The sequence below is a fragment of the Bos indicus genome, chromosome 16 (genome assembly GCF_029378745.1).
Source record: "Bos indicus isolate NIAB-ARS_2022 breed Sahiwal x Tharparkar chromosome 16, NIAB-ARS_B.indTharparkar_mat_pri_1.0, whole genome shotgun sequence".
NCBI lineage: Eukaryota > Metazoa > Chordata > Mammalia > Artiodactyla > Bovidae > Bos > Bos indicus.
This window is the reverse complement of record NC_091775.1, coordinates 44295057-44312457: the sequence shown is the minus strand read 5'-3', so window position 1 is coordinate 44312457 and position 17401 is coordinate 44295057. Positions and strand designations below refer to the sequence as shown.

At 41.9% G+C, this 17401-nt stretch overlaps 1 protein-coding gene and 1 non-coding gene across 4 annotated transcripts in view; both read left to right on the top strand.

The window, feature by feature from the left end:
* The window catches only part of UBE4B (ubiquitination factor E4B), a 122387-nt gene that overhangs the window by 31395 nt on the left and 73591 nt on the right, over positions 1-17401 (top strand). For all 3 annotated transcript variants that reach the window (XM_070768232.1, XM_019976352.2, XM_070768233.1), the window contains exon 2: positions 6522-6708. In XM_070768232.1, the coding sequence (XP_070624333.1) occupies positions 6522-6708 (187 nt within the window). The remainder of the gene's footprint in view (positions 1-6521; positions 6709-17401) is intronic.
* TRNAE-CUC (transfer RNA glutamic acid (anticodon CUC)) lies at positions 7176-7248 on the top strand. The gene has a single exon. It is a non-coding gene; the product is annotated as a tRNA-Glu (tRNA).

The window sequence follows — 17401 nt, the reverse complement described above, 5'->3', positions numbered from 1 at the left end:
ACGACTAAGTGACTTTCACTTTTACACAGGGGTCGTATTCATTAAAGCCCTAGAGGCTAATTTTGCCTTGACCTTCGCTAGTACAGAAGTGACTCTTGATTTGTTTCCTTTCATTACAGAAGCAAATTTTGTTTTTTTAAGTTGCCCAAGAGGGAGAAGTTATATTACAGCCCTACCAGTTAATGCACTAAGTGAACAGCACACTGATCCTCTCCTCATTATTTTCCGGGAAATTAATACGGCAGAACATGTCAGAAAAGCACAAGGCGTGTACTCAGTCACGTCCGATTCTTTGTGACCCCGTGGACTGCAGCCTGCCAGGCTTCTCTGTTCATGGGATTTCCCAGGCAAGAGTACTGGAGTGGGTTGCCATTTCTTGCTCCAGGGCCTGGTGTAGGATAGGCAACTCGACTTCCTTTTCGTGTTTAGTTTTATTTCAAAGTGCTAACTTTGTAAACTGATGACAGTGGGTTTGAGGGGGGTGAAAACTCAGTGGGAATGAATATCACTGCTTTTAAAACAGTGGTTAAGCTTTGGTGATTATTAACTTTTTTCAGCTAATGTGAATGAAATTTTCTGCTGACAAGTAACACTAGTCACTGGGCTGTCTGCAGTTCAGACTCCAGTGCTCCATCACTGAGTGAGTTTTTCATCACAGAACTGGTGACAACTTCCACTTCCAGTCCTCATCGGAGGACTGGTGATGACTTCTGCTTTTCCCCTCCCCTGTCCAGTTCTGGGTGGTAAGCACATGTAGAGACTGGATGCCAAGCTAGGTTTTAGGGAGATAAAGATAAGTGAGCAAGAGGCAGCCAGGGAAGTGCAGCCATTCTCAAAGGTTTTGGTCTCAGGTTTCCTTTATACTCTTAGAAAATATTAAGGCTCCCAATGATTTTTTGTTTAGGTGGTTTATATCCATCAATATTTTACTGTATTAGTTTGGTAATAATATTACCTGGAGTACCTGGAGAAGAGAAAGGCTACCCACTCTACCCACTCCAGCATTCTGGCCTGGAGAAATCCACGGACTGTATAATTCATGGGGTCACAAAGAGTCAGACATAACTGAGCAACTTTCACTTCACTTCACAGAAGTGAAAACTGAGAAATTTAGAAAAATATTTATTCTTTAAAAAAATAATAAAAGCCATTATATGTTGGTAGCAGAAAATGAAGAGGAACTGAAGAGTTCCTCTTGTTAAAGGTGGTAAGAGGAAAATGAAAAAGCTGGCTTCAAACTCAGCATTCAAAACGTTTAAGATCATGGCATCCCGGCCCATTGCTTCATGGCAAATAGAAGGGGAAAATGCGGAAGTAGTGACAGATTTTATTTTCTAGGGCTGCAAAATCACTGTGGACAGTGATTGCAGCCATGAAATTAAAAGGAAAGCTTGTTTTCCTTGGAAGGAAAGTTTGACAAACCTAGATAGCATATTAAAAAGCAGAGATATCACTTGCAAACAAAGGTTTGTATGGTCAAAGCTATGGTTTTTTCCAGTAGTCATATACAGATGTGAGAGTTGGATCATAAAGAAGGCTGAGTGCTGAAGAACTGATGCTTTCAAATTGTTGGCTGGAGAAGAACTGAGAGTCTCTTGGACAGCAAGGAGATAAACCAGTTGATCCTAAAGGAAATCAATGCTCAGTATTCACTGGAATGACTGATGCTGAAGTTGAAGCTCCAGTACCTTGACCACCTGATCGGAAGAGCCGACTCATTGGAAGGGACCCTGATGCTGGGAAAGACTGAAGGCAAAAGAAGAGAGCAGCAGAGGTTGAGATGGTTTGATAGCATTACCGATTCAATGGTAACTTGAGCAAACTCCAGGAGATGGTGAAGGACAGGGAAGCCTGGCATGCTGCAGTCCATGGGGTCACAAAGAATAGGACATGACTTGGTGACTGAACAAACAACTACAGTGTTAATATCAATAACATGTTTTTAATGAAAATAACTCACTTCCTACTTTTGCATTCCAGTCCCTTATGATGAAAAGGACATCTTTTTTTTTGGTGTTAGTTCTAGAAGATCTTTTCGGTCATCATAAAACCATTCAACTTCAGCTTCTTCGGCATTAGTGGTTGGGGCATAGACTTGGATTACTGTGATATTGAATGGTTTGCCTTGGAAATGAACAGAGTCATTCTGTCATTTTTGAGATTACACCCAAGTACTGCATTTTGGACTCTAGTTGACTATGAGGGTTACTCCATTTCTTCTAAGGGATTCTTGCCCACAGTAGTAGGTATGATGGTCATCTGAATTAAATTCACCCAATCCAGTCCATTTTCATTCACTGATTGCTAAAATGTCTATGTTCATTCTTGCCATCTCCTGTTTGACCACTTCCAATTTACCTTGATTCATGGACCTAACATTCCAGGTTCCTATGCAATATTGTTCTTTATAGCATTGGACTTCCATCACCAGTCACATCCACAACTGGGCATTGTTTTTGCTATGGCCCTGTCTCTTCATTCTTTCTGGAGTTATTTCTCCACTCTTCTTCAGTAGCATATTGGGTACCTACCGACCTGGGGAGTTCATCTTTCAGTGTCATATCTTTTTGCCTTTTCATACTGTTGATGGGGTTCTTAAGGCAAGAATACTGAAGTGGTTTTCCATTCCCTTCTCCAGTGGACCACGTTTTGTCAGAACTGTCCACCATGATCTGTCCATCTTGGGTGGCCCTACACGGCACGGCTCATGGTTTCATTGAGTTAGACACGGCTATGGTCCATGTGATCAGTTTGGTTAGTTTTCTGTGATTGTTATTTCATTCATATGTGGCTCAGATCATGAACTCCTTATTACAAAATTCACACTTAAATTGAAGAAAATAGGGAAAACCACTAGACCATTCGGGTATGCCTAAATCAAATCACTTATGATTATCTAGTGGAAGTGACAGATAGATTCAAGGGATTAGGTCTGATTAGAGTGCCTGAAGAACTATGGACAGAGGTTCGTGACATTGTACAGGAAGCAGTGATCAAGACCATCCCCGAGAAAAACAAATGCAAAAAGGCAAAATGGTTGTCTGAGGAGACCTTACAAATAGCTGAGAAAAGAGGAGAAGCTAAAGGCAAAAGAGAAAAGGATAGATATATCCATCGGAATGTAGAGTTCCAAAGAATGGCAAGGAGAGATAAGAAAGCCTTCCTCAGTGATCAATGCAAAGAAATAGAGGAAAACAATAGAATGAGAAAGACTAGAGATCTCTTCAAGAAAATTAAGAGATACCAAGGGAATATTTCATGCAAAGATGGTCACAGTAAAGGACAGAAATAGTATGGACCTGACAGAAGCAGAAGATATTAAGAAAAAGTGGCAGGAGTACACAGAAGAACTGTACAAAAAAGATATTAATGACCCAGATAACCATAATGGTGTGATCACTCACCTAGCTCAGACATCCTGGAGTGCAAAGTCAAGTGGGCTTTAGGAAGCATCACTACAAACAAAGCTATTGGAAGTGATGGAATTCCAGCTGAGCTATTTCAAGTCCTAAAAGATGATGTGAAAGTGCTGCATTCAATATGCCAGCAAATTTGGGAAACTCAGTAGTGGCCTCAGGATTGGAAAAGGTCAGTTTTCATTCCAGTCCCAAAGAAAGGCAGTGCCAAAGAATGTTCAGGCTACCACATAATTGCACTTATTTTACATGGTATCAAAGTTTTAAATTACATGCTCAAAATTCTCCAAGCTTATCTTTAACAGTGCATGAACTGAGAACTTCCAGATGTTCAAGATGGATTTAGAAAAGGCACAGAGGAATCAGAGATCAAATTGCCAACATCCAATGGATCATCAAAGAAGCAAGAGAGTTCCAGAAAAACATCTGCTTCTGCTTTACTGACTACACCAAAGCCTTTGACACTGTGGTTCACAACAAATTATGGAAAATTCTTCAGGAGATGGGAATACCAGACTACCTTACCTGCCTCCTGAGAAATCTGTATGCAGGTTAAGAAGCAACAGTTCAAACTGGATATGGAACAATAGACTGGTTCCAAATTGGGAAAGGAGTACATAAAGGCTGTATATTGTCACCCTGTTTATTTAACTTATATGCAGAGTACATCATGAGAAATGCTGGGTTGGATGAAGCACAAGCTGAAATCAAGATTGCTGGGAGAAATATCAATAACCTCAGACATGCAGATGATACCACCCTTATGGCAGAAAGAGAAGAAGAACTAAAGAGCCTCTTGATGAACATGAAAGAGGAAAGTGAAAAACCTGGCTTAAAACTTACCATACAAAAACTAAGATCATGGCATCTGGTCCCATCACTTCATGGCACATAGATGGGGAAACAGCGGAAACAGAGACTTTATTTGCTTGGGCTCCCAAATCACTGCAGACAGTGACCGCAGCCATGAAATTAAGACAGCTGTTCCTTGGAAGAAAAGCTATGACAAACCTTGACAGTGTATTAAAAAGCAGAGACATTACTTTGCTGACAAAGGTCTGCCTAGTCAAAGCTATGGTTTTTCCAGTGGTCATGTATGGATGTGAGAGTTGGACCATAAAGAAAGCTGAGTGTGGAAGAATTGATGGTTTTGAACTGTGGTGTTGGGAGAAGATTCTTGAGAGTCCCTTGGACAGCAAGAAGATCCAACCAGTCCATCCTAAAGGAAATCAGTCCTGAATATTCATTGGAAGGACATGCTGAAGCTGAAGCTCCAATACTTTGGCTATCTGATGCAAAGAACTGACTCAGTGGAGAAGACCCTGATGCTGGGAAAGATTGAAGGCAGGAGGAGAAGGGGATGACGGAGCATGAGATGCTTGGATGGCATCACTGACCCGATGAACATGAGTTTAAGCAAACTCTAGGAGTTGGTGAAGGACAGGGAAGCCTGGCGTGCTGCAGTCAATGGGGTCACAAAGAGTCAGAGACATCTGAGTGACTGAACTGAACTGTACGAAAATAACTACATTTTCCAGAACAAATTCAGTGAGTGACATTGTTTTTACTTTCGCAATTCTTTTAAATGTCTAATTTAATGGAAGACAGCTGGAATCTCATTAACTTTTTTATTTAATTTGCTGCAGCACACTTGTCATGTAGCCTCTGGAAAACTCCACTTGACATGAGAGAATGAGAGTGAAAAAGGCAAATGTCTTAATGTTTGGCTTCACAGGCCCTCTGAAAGTGTTTTCGAGATCCCTAGATATGGCCAGCTTTAGTGATAGGAGCACAGACACTAAAGCTAGATTTTAGTGAGTTCACATTCCAGCTTTGCCACTGACCCGTTAGGCAAGACATCTAACCTGTCTGTGCCTCAGTTTGCTCATATACAAAATGTACATAGGTACCTGCTTCAGTGGGTTATTATGAGGATTAAATAGTAAGGTGTAAAGTACTTAGAACATTACTAGAAGCATCAGTTTTTATTTAAATAAATAAGCCCTGTTAATAATTCTTTCCATCAAGGAATTTAATCTAGTTAAGGAGATAGTTGAAAACCAAACAACTTCAGGATTTTATATAAATTCCTTGATAGATATATTTATAGGAGAGGCTTCTCAACTTTGGGGCCAAGAGTCAGGACGTTCCTGTTGTCTGAACCATAGAAGGTGCAGATTTCCACCAATGTTAGAATGAGTTATAAATTCTTAATTCAGACAGTGTCCATCCCCATTAACTTTTGCTGTAATTTAACTTTTTTATCTTCCTTATTTGTAATGGAAAGAGTGTGAGCAGCCTAACTGGTTTGCTTCTCTGATGCCCACTTAGAGCCAGAAACTTTATCATAATTGTCACATATGCCCATTGCCTGGGAGGGCAGGTGCTCAGAGTTCATTGCCTGGTTATGAATTAATGACAGTCAAAATGTGGGAGAACCATTTCTGTGATCCACTAGGCTTCTGTGTTACATATTTGTAATCACTTGATAACTCTGGGATATAATTGTAAGAAGGAAATTATAGATAATATTTTTATTGAAAGTTAAACCTAATCATTTTGTTCTTAAAAATGAGAGTAAAATCTCTTAATGTAACTTTTATTATTTTCTCATTGTTTTAGGGAATTATATTGGATATTTATTATATTTTTAAACTTTAAACTTTTTATTTTGCATTGGGATATAGCCAGTTAACAATGTTGTAGTAGTTTCAGATGAATATCTAAGGGACTCAGTCAGACACAGTGTATATTTGTTTTAAATTCTATTTAAAATTACCAAGTCTCTGGGTTTTATTACAATAACAAGAAGCTTTAATGTGTTGAAAAGTGTAGTATGTTTATTGTAAATTCACAGTGTCACTCAAGATGGTTTGATAAACAGGTGGTAAAGCAATTAAGATGCAATTTTTAAAAAGTTAGTTGGTAACTTATAAAAATACTGCCGCACAGAGTTATCGTTTGTCTCGAATGAGTCCTTTTTTCTCAAGGCATGTTTAGTTTTTAATGCTCAGGTTTGGTCATTGATAGCATTAATATTGTTATTCTCATGCAGAGTTGTGTTTCTGCTGTTTTTCACAGAATGCTCTTTCCCCCTCATTGTAGATCCGACGGAGGCGCCTTGCACGACTTGCTGGTGGACAGACCTCCCAGCCTACCACCCCTCTCACTTCTCCCCAGAGGGAGAACCCCCCCGGGCCTCCCATAGCAGCATCAGCTCCAGGCCCCTCCCAGAGCCTTGGTCTCAACGTCCACAACATGACCCCCGCTACCTCCCCCATTGGTGCATCAGGTGAGCCTCACCTTCATACCTGGGAGCTTTCTGGTACAGTTACAGTTGCGAAATTTCCATGGCAGGATGAAATGAACAGCAACTTTTAAAAATCCTGCAAGCAGTGGTTTAAAGATTAAGGTCATTACAATGTGTTTTGTTAATGTCTGTTCATTTTGATGTTTTGATAGTGATGTTGAAGCTGACTGTTTTCTATAGCTTTCATGCTTTTTTTCAGACAAGGCCAGGTCTTTGTCTCTGATGGCAAGGAGCTTAAGACTAAATTTGGTTCTGCAGATTTTATGACTTTGGTTGATGCTTTTTTTTTTAAGATAAAATATTCTGCAAATCCAAGATTGAAATAATGGTCAAGATTGAAATAATGGTCAAAATAATGCCTCTGATTATGGATTTCATTGTCTTCATTCTATATTGTCATAGAACCTTTTTTCTAAATTTTCAGGGTATGTAAAGTTCGCCTTGGGAATTCCCTGATAGTCCAATGGTTAGGACTCTGTGCTCTCACTGCTGAGGGCCTGGGTTCGATACCTGGTCAGGGAACTAAGATCCCATAAGCCTTGCAATATGGCCAAAAAGAAAATAAAATAGAATAAAAGTTTGAACTCTTAACTATAGAAGAATTAATATAAATGAACCATAATAAGTTCACCTGATATGATGTCTTATAACTGTCTCATTGATAGTTTAACTGTTGTAGAAGTTAATTTCTTTATAATTAATGAGCTCATGGTTGATACCATGGTTGTCTTTGTTGGGAAATGTATCTTTTAAGATATCTGTCTTTTCACTAAGTGAACTTTTCTATCAAATGTAATAATTATTGACTTTATTATAATAGTTAGGATTCTAAGTAGGAAAAAGGTGCTAAGAGACCTGCATTGATCATCATATCATCTAATAATGTAATATCTGATTGTCAGCTCTGCTCTTGTTTAATGCACTGCCACCTCTGAACAATCCATCTTCATGATCTAGGATAACTTGTCGATTAAAAGTTATTTGCGGAGTTTCTGTTACTGTGACTCTCGTTAGGCATCACTGTAGGCCCCTCCTAAGGCAAATACAAATGCTTCTATGTAAATCTGCTAATTATTAAATGAGAGAGGCTCAGGCCAACACATGTTAGTAATAAACGATGCCTGTGTCTGAAATGTTTCCTGGTTACTGCTTGGAGAAGCTGTGGTGATCTACTAGGAGAAAGGGTCAGGATTCCAGTTGTGTTTCCTCCTTTTCCTGTGGTGCCACCAGCACTGCTGCTTGCCTCACCCTGATCAGACCCCACCTGGGATGCTGCCGCGTGTCCAGGGAAGAGCTCGTGGGATGGGGAGGGACTTAAAAACTTCACTGCATCAGCAAAGTGTCCTGGGGACAGGCTCCTGCCGCTCCTCGCTGCAGCGGGTCGTCTCTTTGGGACCTTCAGGATTAATCTCGGCATGCCCCTTAGGCCCACTCATGTCAGCCCCCCATCTCCCCGTGTCCTCATGCCTCATCTCCCAGTCTCTAATCCTTATGTGGTTTGTCACATGTACCTTTCCTTCCCCACTTCCCCAAATTCTGAAAGCCTTGTGCCCAGCCACCAGCAAAATCATGCTCTGTCAGCGTCCCTTCCCCTTAGTGCTCTCACTGGATCTGACCTCTTTCTCCATTGCTTTCTCGTTTCTTCTTCTTGACCATTCTTCCTCCACCCTGAAAACACATTGGTTTGAATCTTGTGTTACCTAACCATATTCTCCACTTCTCTCCCTTGTTGAGGCTTATATTCCAAAGCCCACTCACCCACAGCACTCGTTATGTCCACTATTTGTCCAGCACTGTTTCTGTCTTAATTTGTGATGATTTCAGTAGCCGTGTGATCCTTCCAGAACTCCGACCTCTGTGTTTCTTGAGCTCCTCCCCTTCAGTGACCTTTCCTGCCCTCTGACTCCAGCCACTCACTGCCATGGTCAGACTCTAGATTTTTCAGTCTCAGTGACTTTCTGACCACCACCTTCGGCTTTTTCGCTCACCCCTCTGTGCCCAAATCCTCAGTCTTCCCTCGGGGCTACAGTCCCTTGACCCATCACCTTTTTACTTTCTTCATGTTTCCCCCTCCTCGTGTCCTTACTTTCCTCCTCAACCTGGGGAAATTTCATGGCCAGTCACTACTGTCACTCCTTCTCTGGCCTCTCTCTCACTCTGTCTTCTTCCCTTAAAGTACAGTCCTCGTCTTAAGTCCCAGTCCCCTCCTGTTCTTGGTCTCTTGCTGTGAAATGAGGCTGGAGAAAAACCATACTAGCAATCTCATTTCAGAGCCATCATCACAGACTCAAGTGGACCCTTAATACTAGTGGGTAATTGTACTGTATTTCCTTGTTCACTCTCCCACAGTCTGTTTCAGTCTATTTCATACCTTCTCTAATGTGTAACACCTCTTCTCCATGTACACTCTGGGCTGGTGGCCCACCTTCCAGTTTTGTGGAGAGAACAGATGCAGGCAAAAGGGAACCTACCTCCTTCACCTTCAACCCTGCCTCCACTGCCAACCAGTATGTGCGGCCAGTTCTTGTCATAGTTGAACTGTCCCTGCCCTTGCTGCCGTCTGTACCCTGGATCCCATCTCCTCTCACTGCCCAGAGCCATTGCTACAGCAGTTCCTGTCGTCTCTCCAGCTTCATCCGGTTCTCCATCTCAAGTGGAAACCTTTTATTTTTGTTTAAACAGTCATCATACATGCTGTTCCTTCTCCCATGATGGGAGTAAATAAAAAAGAACTCTTGATCTCATATCCCCTGCTGACTTCCACCCCACTTCTCTGCACCCTTTCACAACAGAACTTCTAGAATGAGTTGCCCATCCTTAGTCTCCTCTTTCTGTCCTTGCACCTTGCTGAGTCGAGTCCCATCAGGTGAGGCCTCCTGTGGTCAGCTCTGAGTCACCATCTGGTCTGACCTGTCAGCTCCATTCCACGTGGCTTTGGCCTTCTTCTCCTTGAAACACTCTCTGTTCAGCTTCAGAGCATTACGCTCCTGATTTTCATCCTGTTTCCATCTGTTCCTTCTTAGTTCTTTGTATGAGTCTTTTTCATTTCCCAAGCTTCTAAAGGTCAGGGTTCAAGGGCTCAGTATTTAACCTCTTCTCCTCTCCATCTCTATGCTTATTCTCTTATTAATTTTATCCAGTATCCTGACGAAATTGGTACCTCCAGCTCAGGCCTGTTCTTTGAACTTCAGTGTGGCGTTCATCTGATACATGTCTCACAGTTAACACATTCAAAATCAAGTTCGTGATATTTCCTTACATCTTATTTTTTCCTAGAACCCTATCTCGGTAAATGATAACTCATTTTTTTTTTCTAGTTGCTTAAGCTTAAAATGGGCATCCCTGGTGGCTCAGATGGTAAAGAATTTACTTGCAGTGGAGGAGACCTGGGTTCAGTCCCTGGCTAGGGAAGATCCCCTGGAGAAGGGAATGGCAACCCACTCCAGTATTCTTGTCTGGAGAATTCCATAGACAGAGGAGCCTGGTGGGCTATGTAGTCTGTGGGGTTGCAAAGAGTTGGACACAACTGAGTGACTAACACTTCACTCTTCTGCGAGCTTAAAACATTCTGTCTTCTTTTTACCTCATAATTCTAGGTTGAGAGTCATCAAATTCCTTCTTTAAAAGGCCAGTTAGTAAATATTTTTGGCTGTGCAGGCTGTGCAGTCTCTGTCACAAACATTCTTCTCTGCCCCCTAGCACAAAACAGCCATAGACTTTGTGTCAACTGATGAGCATTGCTGTGTTTCAATAAAACTTTATTTACAAAAATAAGTAAGTGTGGCCTGTGGACTGAGGCTTGCTGACCTCTGTCCTAGGTCTATCAGCAAAATTTAGAACCAGACTCAATTCTCACCACCTCTTCTCATCTCACCGCCTCTCCTGCTACTGCCCAGGTTCAAGGCACTTGCATATCTCGCCTGGACTATTAGAGTGGGCTTTAGACGCGTCTCTCCTGCTGTGTCTCTAGACGTGCCTGCCCTGGCTTCACCTCAGTCTGTTGTCCGTGCAAAGCCAGACTGGGTTCCACTGAAGCAAGACTACAGCACTGCAAAGCATTATTCTTTTCAGCAAGGAGGATAGTTATTATCACAATAGTAACCAACAGACTTGGGCAACTCTGAATGGTTCATTCTTGTCAGGTGTACCTCTATGCTGTTAAGTCACCATTGTGTTTCTCCTGTAACCATCATTATTCATAATCACAAACAGGTAGATATTGTTAGCCGTACTCTTGGCAGATTGGATAAACAGATTTTCAGGAAGTGAAGTGAAAGTCACTCAGTAGTGTCCAACTCTTTGCAACCCCATGGACTATATACAGTTCATGGAATTCTCCAGGACAGAATGCTGGAATGGGTAACCTTTCCCATCTCCGGGGCATCTTCTCAACCCAGGGATTGAACCCAGGTCTCCTGCATTACGGATTCTTTACTAGCTGAGCCACAAGGAAAGCCCAGATTTTCAGGAACTTACTAAATAGGTTTAAGTGAAACAGAAAATAAACCACTCCTAAGAGAGGTTACATCATCTTCTGTTGTCTTCTGGCCTCAATCAAAATAAAAGTCAGAGTCCTCACCTCAACCTGGGGCTGCATGAGGTCTGTCCTGAACCTGTCCTCCTCTCTCCTTTCCCTTCCTCCTGTTTCAGCTAGAAATGTGCTGGCTTCCCCTCTGTTCCTGGGACATTCCAGACATGGTTCCTGTTTGTGTTTGTTTCTGTGTGTCTGTGTGTGTTAGTTGCTCAATCCTGTCCAACTCTTTGAGACCCCATGAACTGTAACCCGCCAGGTTCCTCTGTCCATGGGATTCTCCAGGCAAGAATACTAGAGTGGGTTGCCATCCCTTTCTCCAGATCTTCCCAACCCAGGGACTGAACCCTGGTCTCCTGCATTGCATGTGGATTCTTTACTGACTAAGCCACCAGGAAAACCATGGTACCTGTTGGGGGCTTTTATGCTTGCTGTTTCTTTGCCTAGAATGCTCATACCCTAAAATCCACCCAGCATTTTTCTTCCACTCTTCATATGTTTACCCATGTCACTTTTTCCAAAAGGCCACCTTGTCTACACTTGATCTTAGCCAAAAGGCTGAGAAGTGATGACCACGTTGTCCAAACATTCAACCTGTATCTGACATAGACACTTGTTCCTTGAGCTCTTGTTGCCTGCCCACATAGCATGTATATTACTTGCTGTTGTTGTTCTTCAGTCGTGTTCGACTCTTGCGATCCCATGGACTGCAGCATGCCAGGTTTTCCTGTCCTTCACTCTCTCCTAGAGTTTGCTCAGATTCATGTCCATCGAGTTAGTGATGCCATCCAACCATCTCATCCTCTGTCGTCACCTTCTCCTCCTGCCTTCAATCTTTCTCAACATCATGGTCTTTTCTAATGAGTCAGCTCTTTGCATCAGGTGGCCAAAATATTGGAGCTTCAGTCCCTCCAATGTATATTCAGGATTGATTTCCTTTAGGATTGACTGGTTGGATCTCCTTGCAGTCCAAGGGACTCTCAAGAGTCTTCTTCAACACCACAGTTCAAAAGCATCAGTTTTTTGGTGCTCAGCTTTATGGTCCATCTCTCACATCCATACTTGACTATTGGAAAAACCATTGCTTTGACTAGGCGGACCTTTGTCAGCAAAGTAATGTCTCTGCTTCTTAATACGCTGTCTAGTTTTGTCATAGCTTTTCTTCCAAGGAGCAAGCGTCTTTTAATTTCATGGCTGCAGTCACCATCTGCAGTAATTTTGGAGTCCTGGGAAATAGAATCCATCACTGTTTCCATTACTTGTAGTGTATCCTGTTTTCTCTGCTTCCTTTCCTAATGTGTGAGCTCCGTGGGGGCAGGGACTTGTGTGCATTTTATTCATGAAAACAGTGTGAGTAGTTTCCATGAAGATGATGATGCCTTGTGCTTACCCTCTGTGGTCCTGGATGGCAAATGTAGGGCCAGTTGTTAGCTTTATTATCCACTGAGTGTGAAGGGAAGACTTCTGTTCCAGAATGAAGTGCTTCTTAGACAAATACTGGGTTGGCTGCCACCCATGGTAAGAGGTTCTGATCCAGTAGTGACCAGGCAGTTATTCTGCAGTCTTCTTATTGCTTAACCCTTGGACTGCAAGGAGATCCAACCAGTCAATCCTAAAGGACATAAACCCTGAATATTCATTGGAAGGACTGATGCTAAAGTTTTTGTCCTCCTGATGCAAAGAGCCGACTCATTGGAAAAGACCCTGATGCTGGGAAGGATTGAAGGGGGCGTCAGAGGATGAGATGGTTGGAATGACTCAATGGACATGAGTTTGAGCAAACTCCAGAAGATAGTGAAGGACAGGGAAGCCTGGCATGCTACAGTCCATGGGTTTGCAAACAGTTGGATGCGACTAAGCGACTGAACAACAATTTCTTAATCCAGGTGCTTTCAGTACAAGTGACAGAAGCGAGGGTTCGGAAGTTGGCTGTGAGTCCTATGATTGCTTCTCCCATCTGGCCCCAGCTTCTGCAGTGCCACCTACCTTTGTATTAGTTTCCTGAGGGCATCATAGCAAAGTATCCAAAACTTGATGACTTAAAACAATAGAAATTGTCCTCTCACAGTTCTGGAGATTAGAAGTCTGATGTCAAGGTGTCGGCAGGGCTGTGCTCCTTCTGAAGGCTGGAAGGAAGAATCCTTGCCTCTTCTTGCTTCAGCTGGTTGCTGGCACTCCTTGTTTTTTCTTGGCTTGTGGCAGCATCACTCCAGTCTCTACTTCAGTCTTCTCGTGCCCATGCCTCTGTGTGGCTGTGCTCAAGGTTCCCTCTTGTTTTGGTTGAAGGGACTGTACTACATGACTTGTAGTAGCTTCCCAGGTGGCACTAGTGGTAAAGAACCTGCCTGCCATTGCAGGAGACATAGGAGACTTGGGTTCCACCCCTGGTCAGAAAGATCTCCTGGAGGAAGCAATGGCAAACCACTCCAGTGTTCTTGCCTGGAGAATCCCATGGACAGAGGAGCCTGGCGGGGTGCAGTCTATGGGGTTGCAAAGAGTTAGACATGACTGAAGCGACTTAGCACACAATATAATGTTGCTTCTGCCTGTCTTAAAGCTTTATAAACATGGTGAACGTTTTTCTTACACGATAGCTGTTTTTTTGGTCATCATCATTGATAATGTTGCGTTTACATTTCAGCTTATCCAGTGTTTACTTAGGGCTATTGCAGGTCAAACATGGTGCTCGGTCATGGAAGCACAGAGATGAGAGAGACTCATTTTCTTTCCTGGAAGCGCTTACAGTCCAGCAATGGAGAAAATGTTCTTTAGTTTCCTTTTAAAAATCTGTGCTTGTTAAATTCCTGGGACGAGAGACTGGTTTTCTTGGTTCCTTCCCCCATCTTGAGATCGTTCTATGATTACCTAGTCTTCAGAAATTCTTAACCCTCTGGGATGGCTTTTCTTTTATAGTCTTGTTTTGGAATTATGCTTATCTCCCCTCTGTCCCCTCTGTTGTTTACCCATCGGACATCTTGAACATGTCCAATAAAGCCTCACCCTCCCTGGCTGTCATGACCTCTCCCAAGCTGTGGTCATTCTTGCTCAAGAGTTCCCCTGTGAATCCTTTATCAAACAAGTTCCATCTTGACAGAATTATTAGGTCTGGTGGAGCAAGTTCTCTCGTTGCCTTTTTTGTCCCTAGTACTGTGTTTCTTCACTGTTGTCATTGCATTTCCCTTTGGCAAACTGGGGATAGCCATCTCAAAAAATACTTTTAAATGCATGTATCATAAAACATGAAGGATTACGAAGGAGAACAATTATATTCAAATATAGTTATAACAGTTTTAAAGATTGTGATACCCATACTTTATGTGTTCCTCAGTGAAGGACTTCAGATAAAATATCTGAAGCTAGTCAGAGAGCTGCTGTCATTTTGACCCCCTCAGTTGTGTCTCCCTGTGTGTGTGGTCAAGACCTTCTGCTCTGGGAGCCGAAATGAGCAGCCAGGGCCTGTTAGCAACAACCAAGAAGCCATATGATACGTTTGGCCTCCCCCGCTGGTTCCGAGGTCTGAGTTCGAGACAGAATCTCTTTTCTCTGTCTAACTGCTAGTCTTTAATATACTTAGTAATAACTTAACCTACATTCTTTTTTAGCATTATTGTTGCAAATGGCCTTTGTCATGCTTCCACTTGTGCATATGAACATGTGTTTAATGCTTTCTACCTGCAGGCACTGTCTTAGGCGCCAGGGCTGCAGAGATGGGCAAGTCTCAGTTAAGGCATGCTGAAGGGCCCATAATCTAGTGGGAGGAGGTGGGCTTGTGAAGGGTCCTCCACGACAGGGAGGCCCACGGTCGCTGCCTCAGGCTCATGACTGTGGTGTTTGATTTGTAATTATGATTATTAGGTAATATTGGGTTAAAAAACCCAAGTAAACTTTTTGGCCAACCCAATATGATATATTTTATGTATATTTTTAGTTATTCCAATTTTTTTTTATAAAATTGAAAAGTTGCACACACAGTACAGAGAGTCCCCTTATGTCCTCACCCACTTTCCCCTAATGTTAATATCTGGTACATTTGTCAAAACTAACGTTATCCTTAGTATTTTATTATCAACTAAACAACTAAACATAAGAGTCCTTAGTCTCATTTAGTCTGTGACAGTTTTTCCCTTTTTGTGTTTTTCATGATTTTAGCAGTGGTGAAGAGTACTTTGTAGAATTTTCCTTACTTTGGCTTTATCTTGGTGTTTTTCTCATGATTAGACTGGGGTTTGGGTATAGGAGGAAGATTGTCATAAAGGTGAACATGACATCAGACATCATCTGGTTCTCATCAGACATCTCTGGTGATGTTGATCTTCATTCACCTCCCTGTTAAACTGGGATTCACAAGGTCTCTCCACTGTAAAGTGAAGATTTTTCCTTTTCCAAACTCATTTCTTTGGAATTGAATTCCTAAGTTCAGCCCAATTCCTAAGTTTTACATCCTGGAAGGGCAAGTATGTACATATATTTTAAATTCTTCTATAAGGGACATTTGTGCAATTATTTATTTAACCCTTATTTACATCAGCATGCTAAGTTGCTTCAGTTGTGTCCAACTCTTTGCAATCCCATGGACTGTAGTGCACCAGGCTCCTCTGTCCGAGAGATTTCCCAGGTAAGAATATTGGAGCGGGCTGCCAGGCCCTCCTCCAAGGGATCTTCCTGATCCAGGGATCAGACCCACATCTTGTGTCTCCCATGTCAGCAACGGGTTCCTTACCATTTGCATTACCTGAGAAGCCCACATCAGCATGAACTCATGTATATTTATTTTATTCTCTTGAGCTATATTTCATATTGCTATATCATTTATTTCTGCCATTTTAAAAAAATGCAGGTTGTTCCAATTTTGGCCATTGGGAACTCTTTCATGTTGACTTCTTTGTTGACATGCTTATCCTTTTAGATTTTTGAGTACTGTGTTTCTGGCATTTGTAAAACGCTCCAGGCTCATCTTATATTTTCTCTGCCCCAGCCATAGAATCAGCCATTTCTTCTTGGAGAAGTCATGGCTTTTTGATTCCAGATGTATGATTCTCTGCATGATTAGTTCTATGGAATATTCAGAACAAATCATAAATGTCATATTTAGAACCAGTCATAAATATCATATTTAGCACCAATCATAAATATGAAGATCAAAGCAATTTTCCAATTTGAGTTGTTGGTTTTCATGTCCCAAGATTTTAGATATTACTGTTTTACTTTATAGGTTTGAAATTCCATTTCTTTTGTGTTTATTCACAAGAACAAACTTGTTTCACCAGGAAATTAGCTAATGATTAGATATGTCATTCTGCTTTATGGAATAGAATATGTTCATTTTAATTCGTGTTGAGGGGTGATGTTTGTATTGGCCAAATAAGATAGAACTGTATTTTGTATGTTTCATGAATGCTAACCATTTAGCTAAGTTCATTGTCAAGGTCTATGTAAAATGCTTTAGAATTTTGATTAGCAGGAAATGAGTGATTCCTTTTATAACATTAATGTCTTTTCAAGTTTTCTTTTTTAATTTTAGAAGGTAAACAACATATATAGCTTTGGTTTAAAGTAGCTGTGATTGAAGAACTGTTCAGCAGTTTGGGGTAAAGCAAACTGCAGCCTTTTCTGTGGAGTGAGAGGACCTGAGTTTTAATCTGTGTTCTGTTTCTGACTTGCTGAAGTTCCTAAAGGAAGTCTTGGACTTCGTGGATCTCAGTATTCTTATCTGTAAAAGAGGATTGGGCGAAAGCTTTAAAGTTACCCCACCCCGCTTCCCTTCCTTTTTAACAGCTCGATTGAGGATTTAGGGCTCATTTTGGTGACTCGGTGCTTTCTTTTTCAATTAAAGAAAATTTTTTTAATTGGAGGATGATTTTTCTACGATAATTGTGTTGGTTTCTGCTGTACAACAACGGGAGTCAGTCCTAGGTATCTATGTATATCCCCTCCCCCTTGAACCTTCCTCCCAGCCTTCACCCTCCTCCCCACCCCTCTCAGTTATTGCAGAGTGCTGGGCTGGGCTCCCTGTGCTGTACCGCAGCTTCTCGCTAGCTGTCTGTTTTACACATGGTGGCGTATGTGTCAATGGCGGCTCTCAGTTCGTCCCACCGTCTCCTTTCCCGACTGTGTCCGCAAGTCTGTTCTCTATGTCTGCATCTC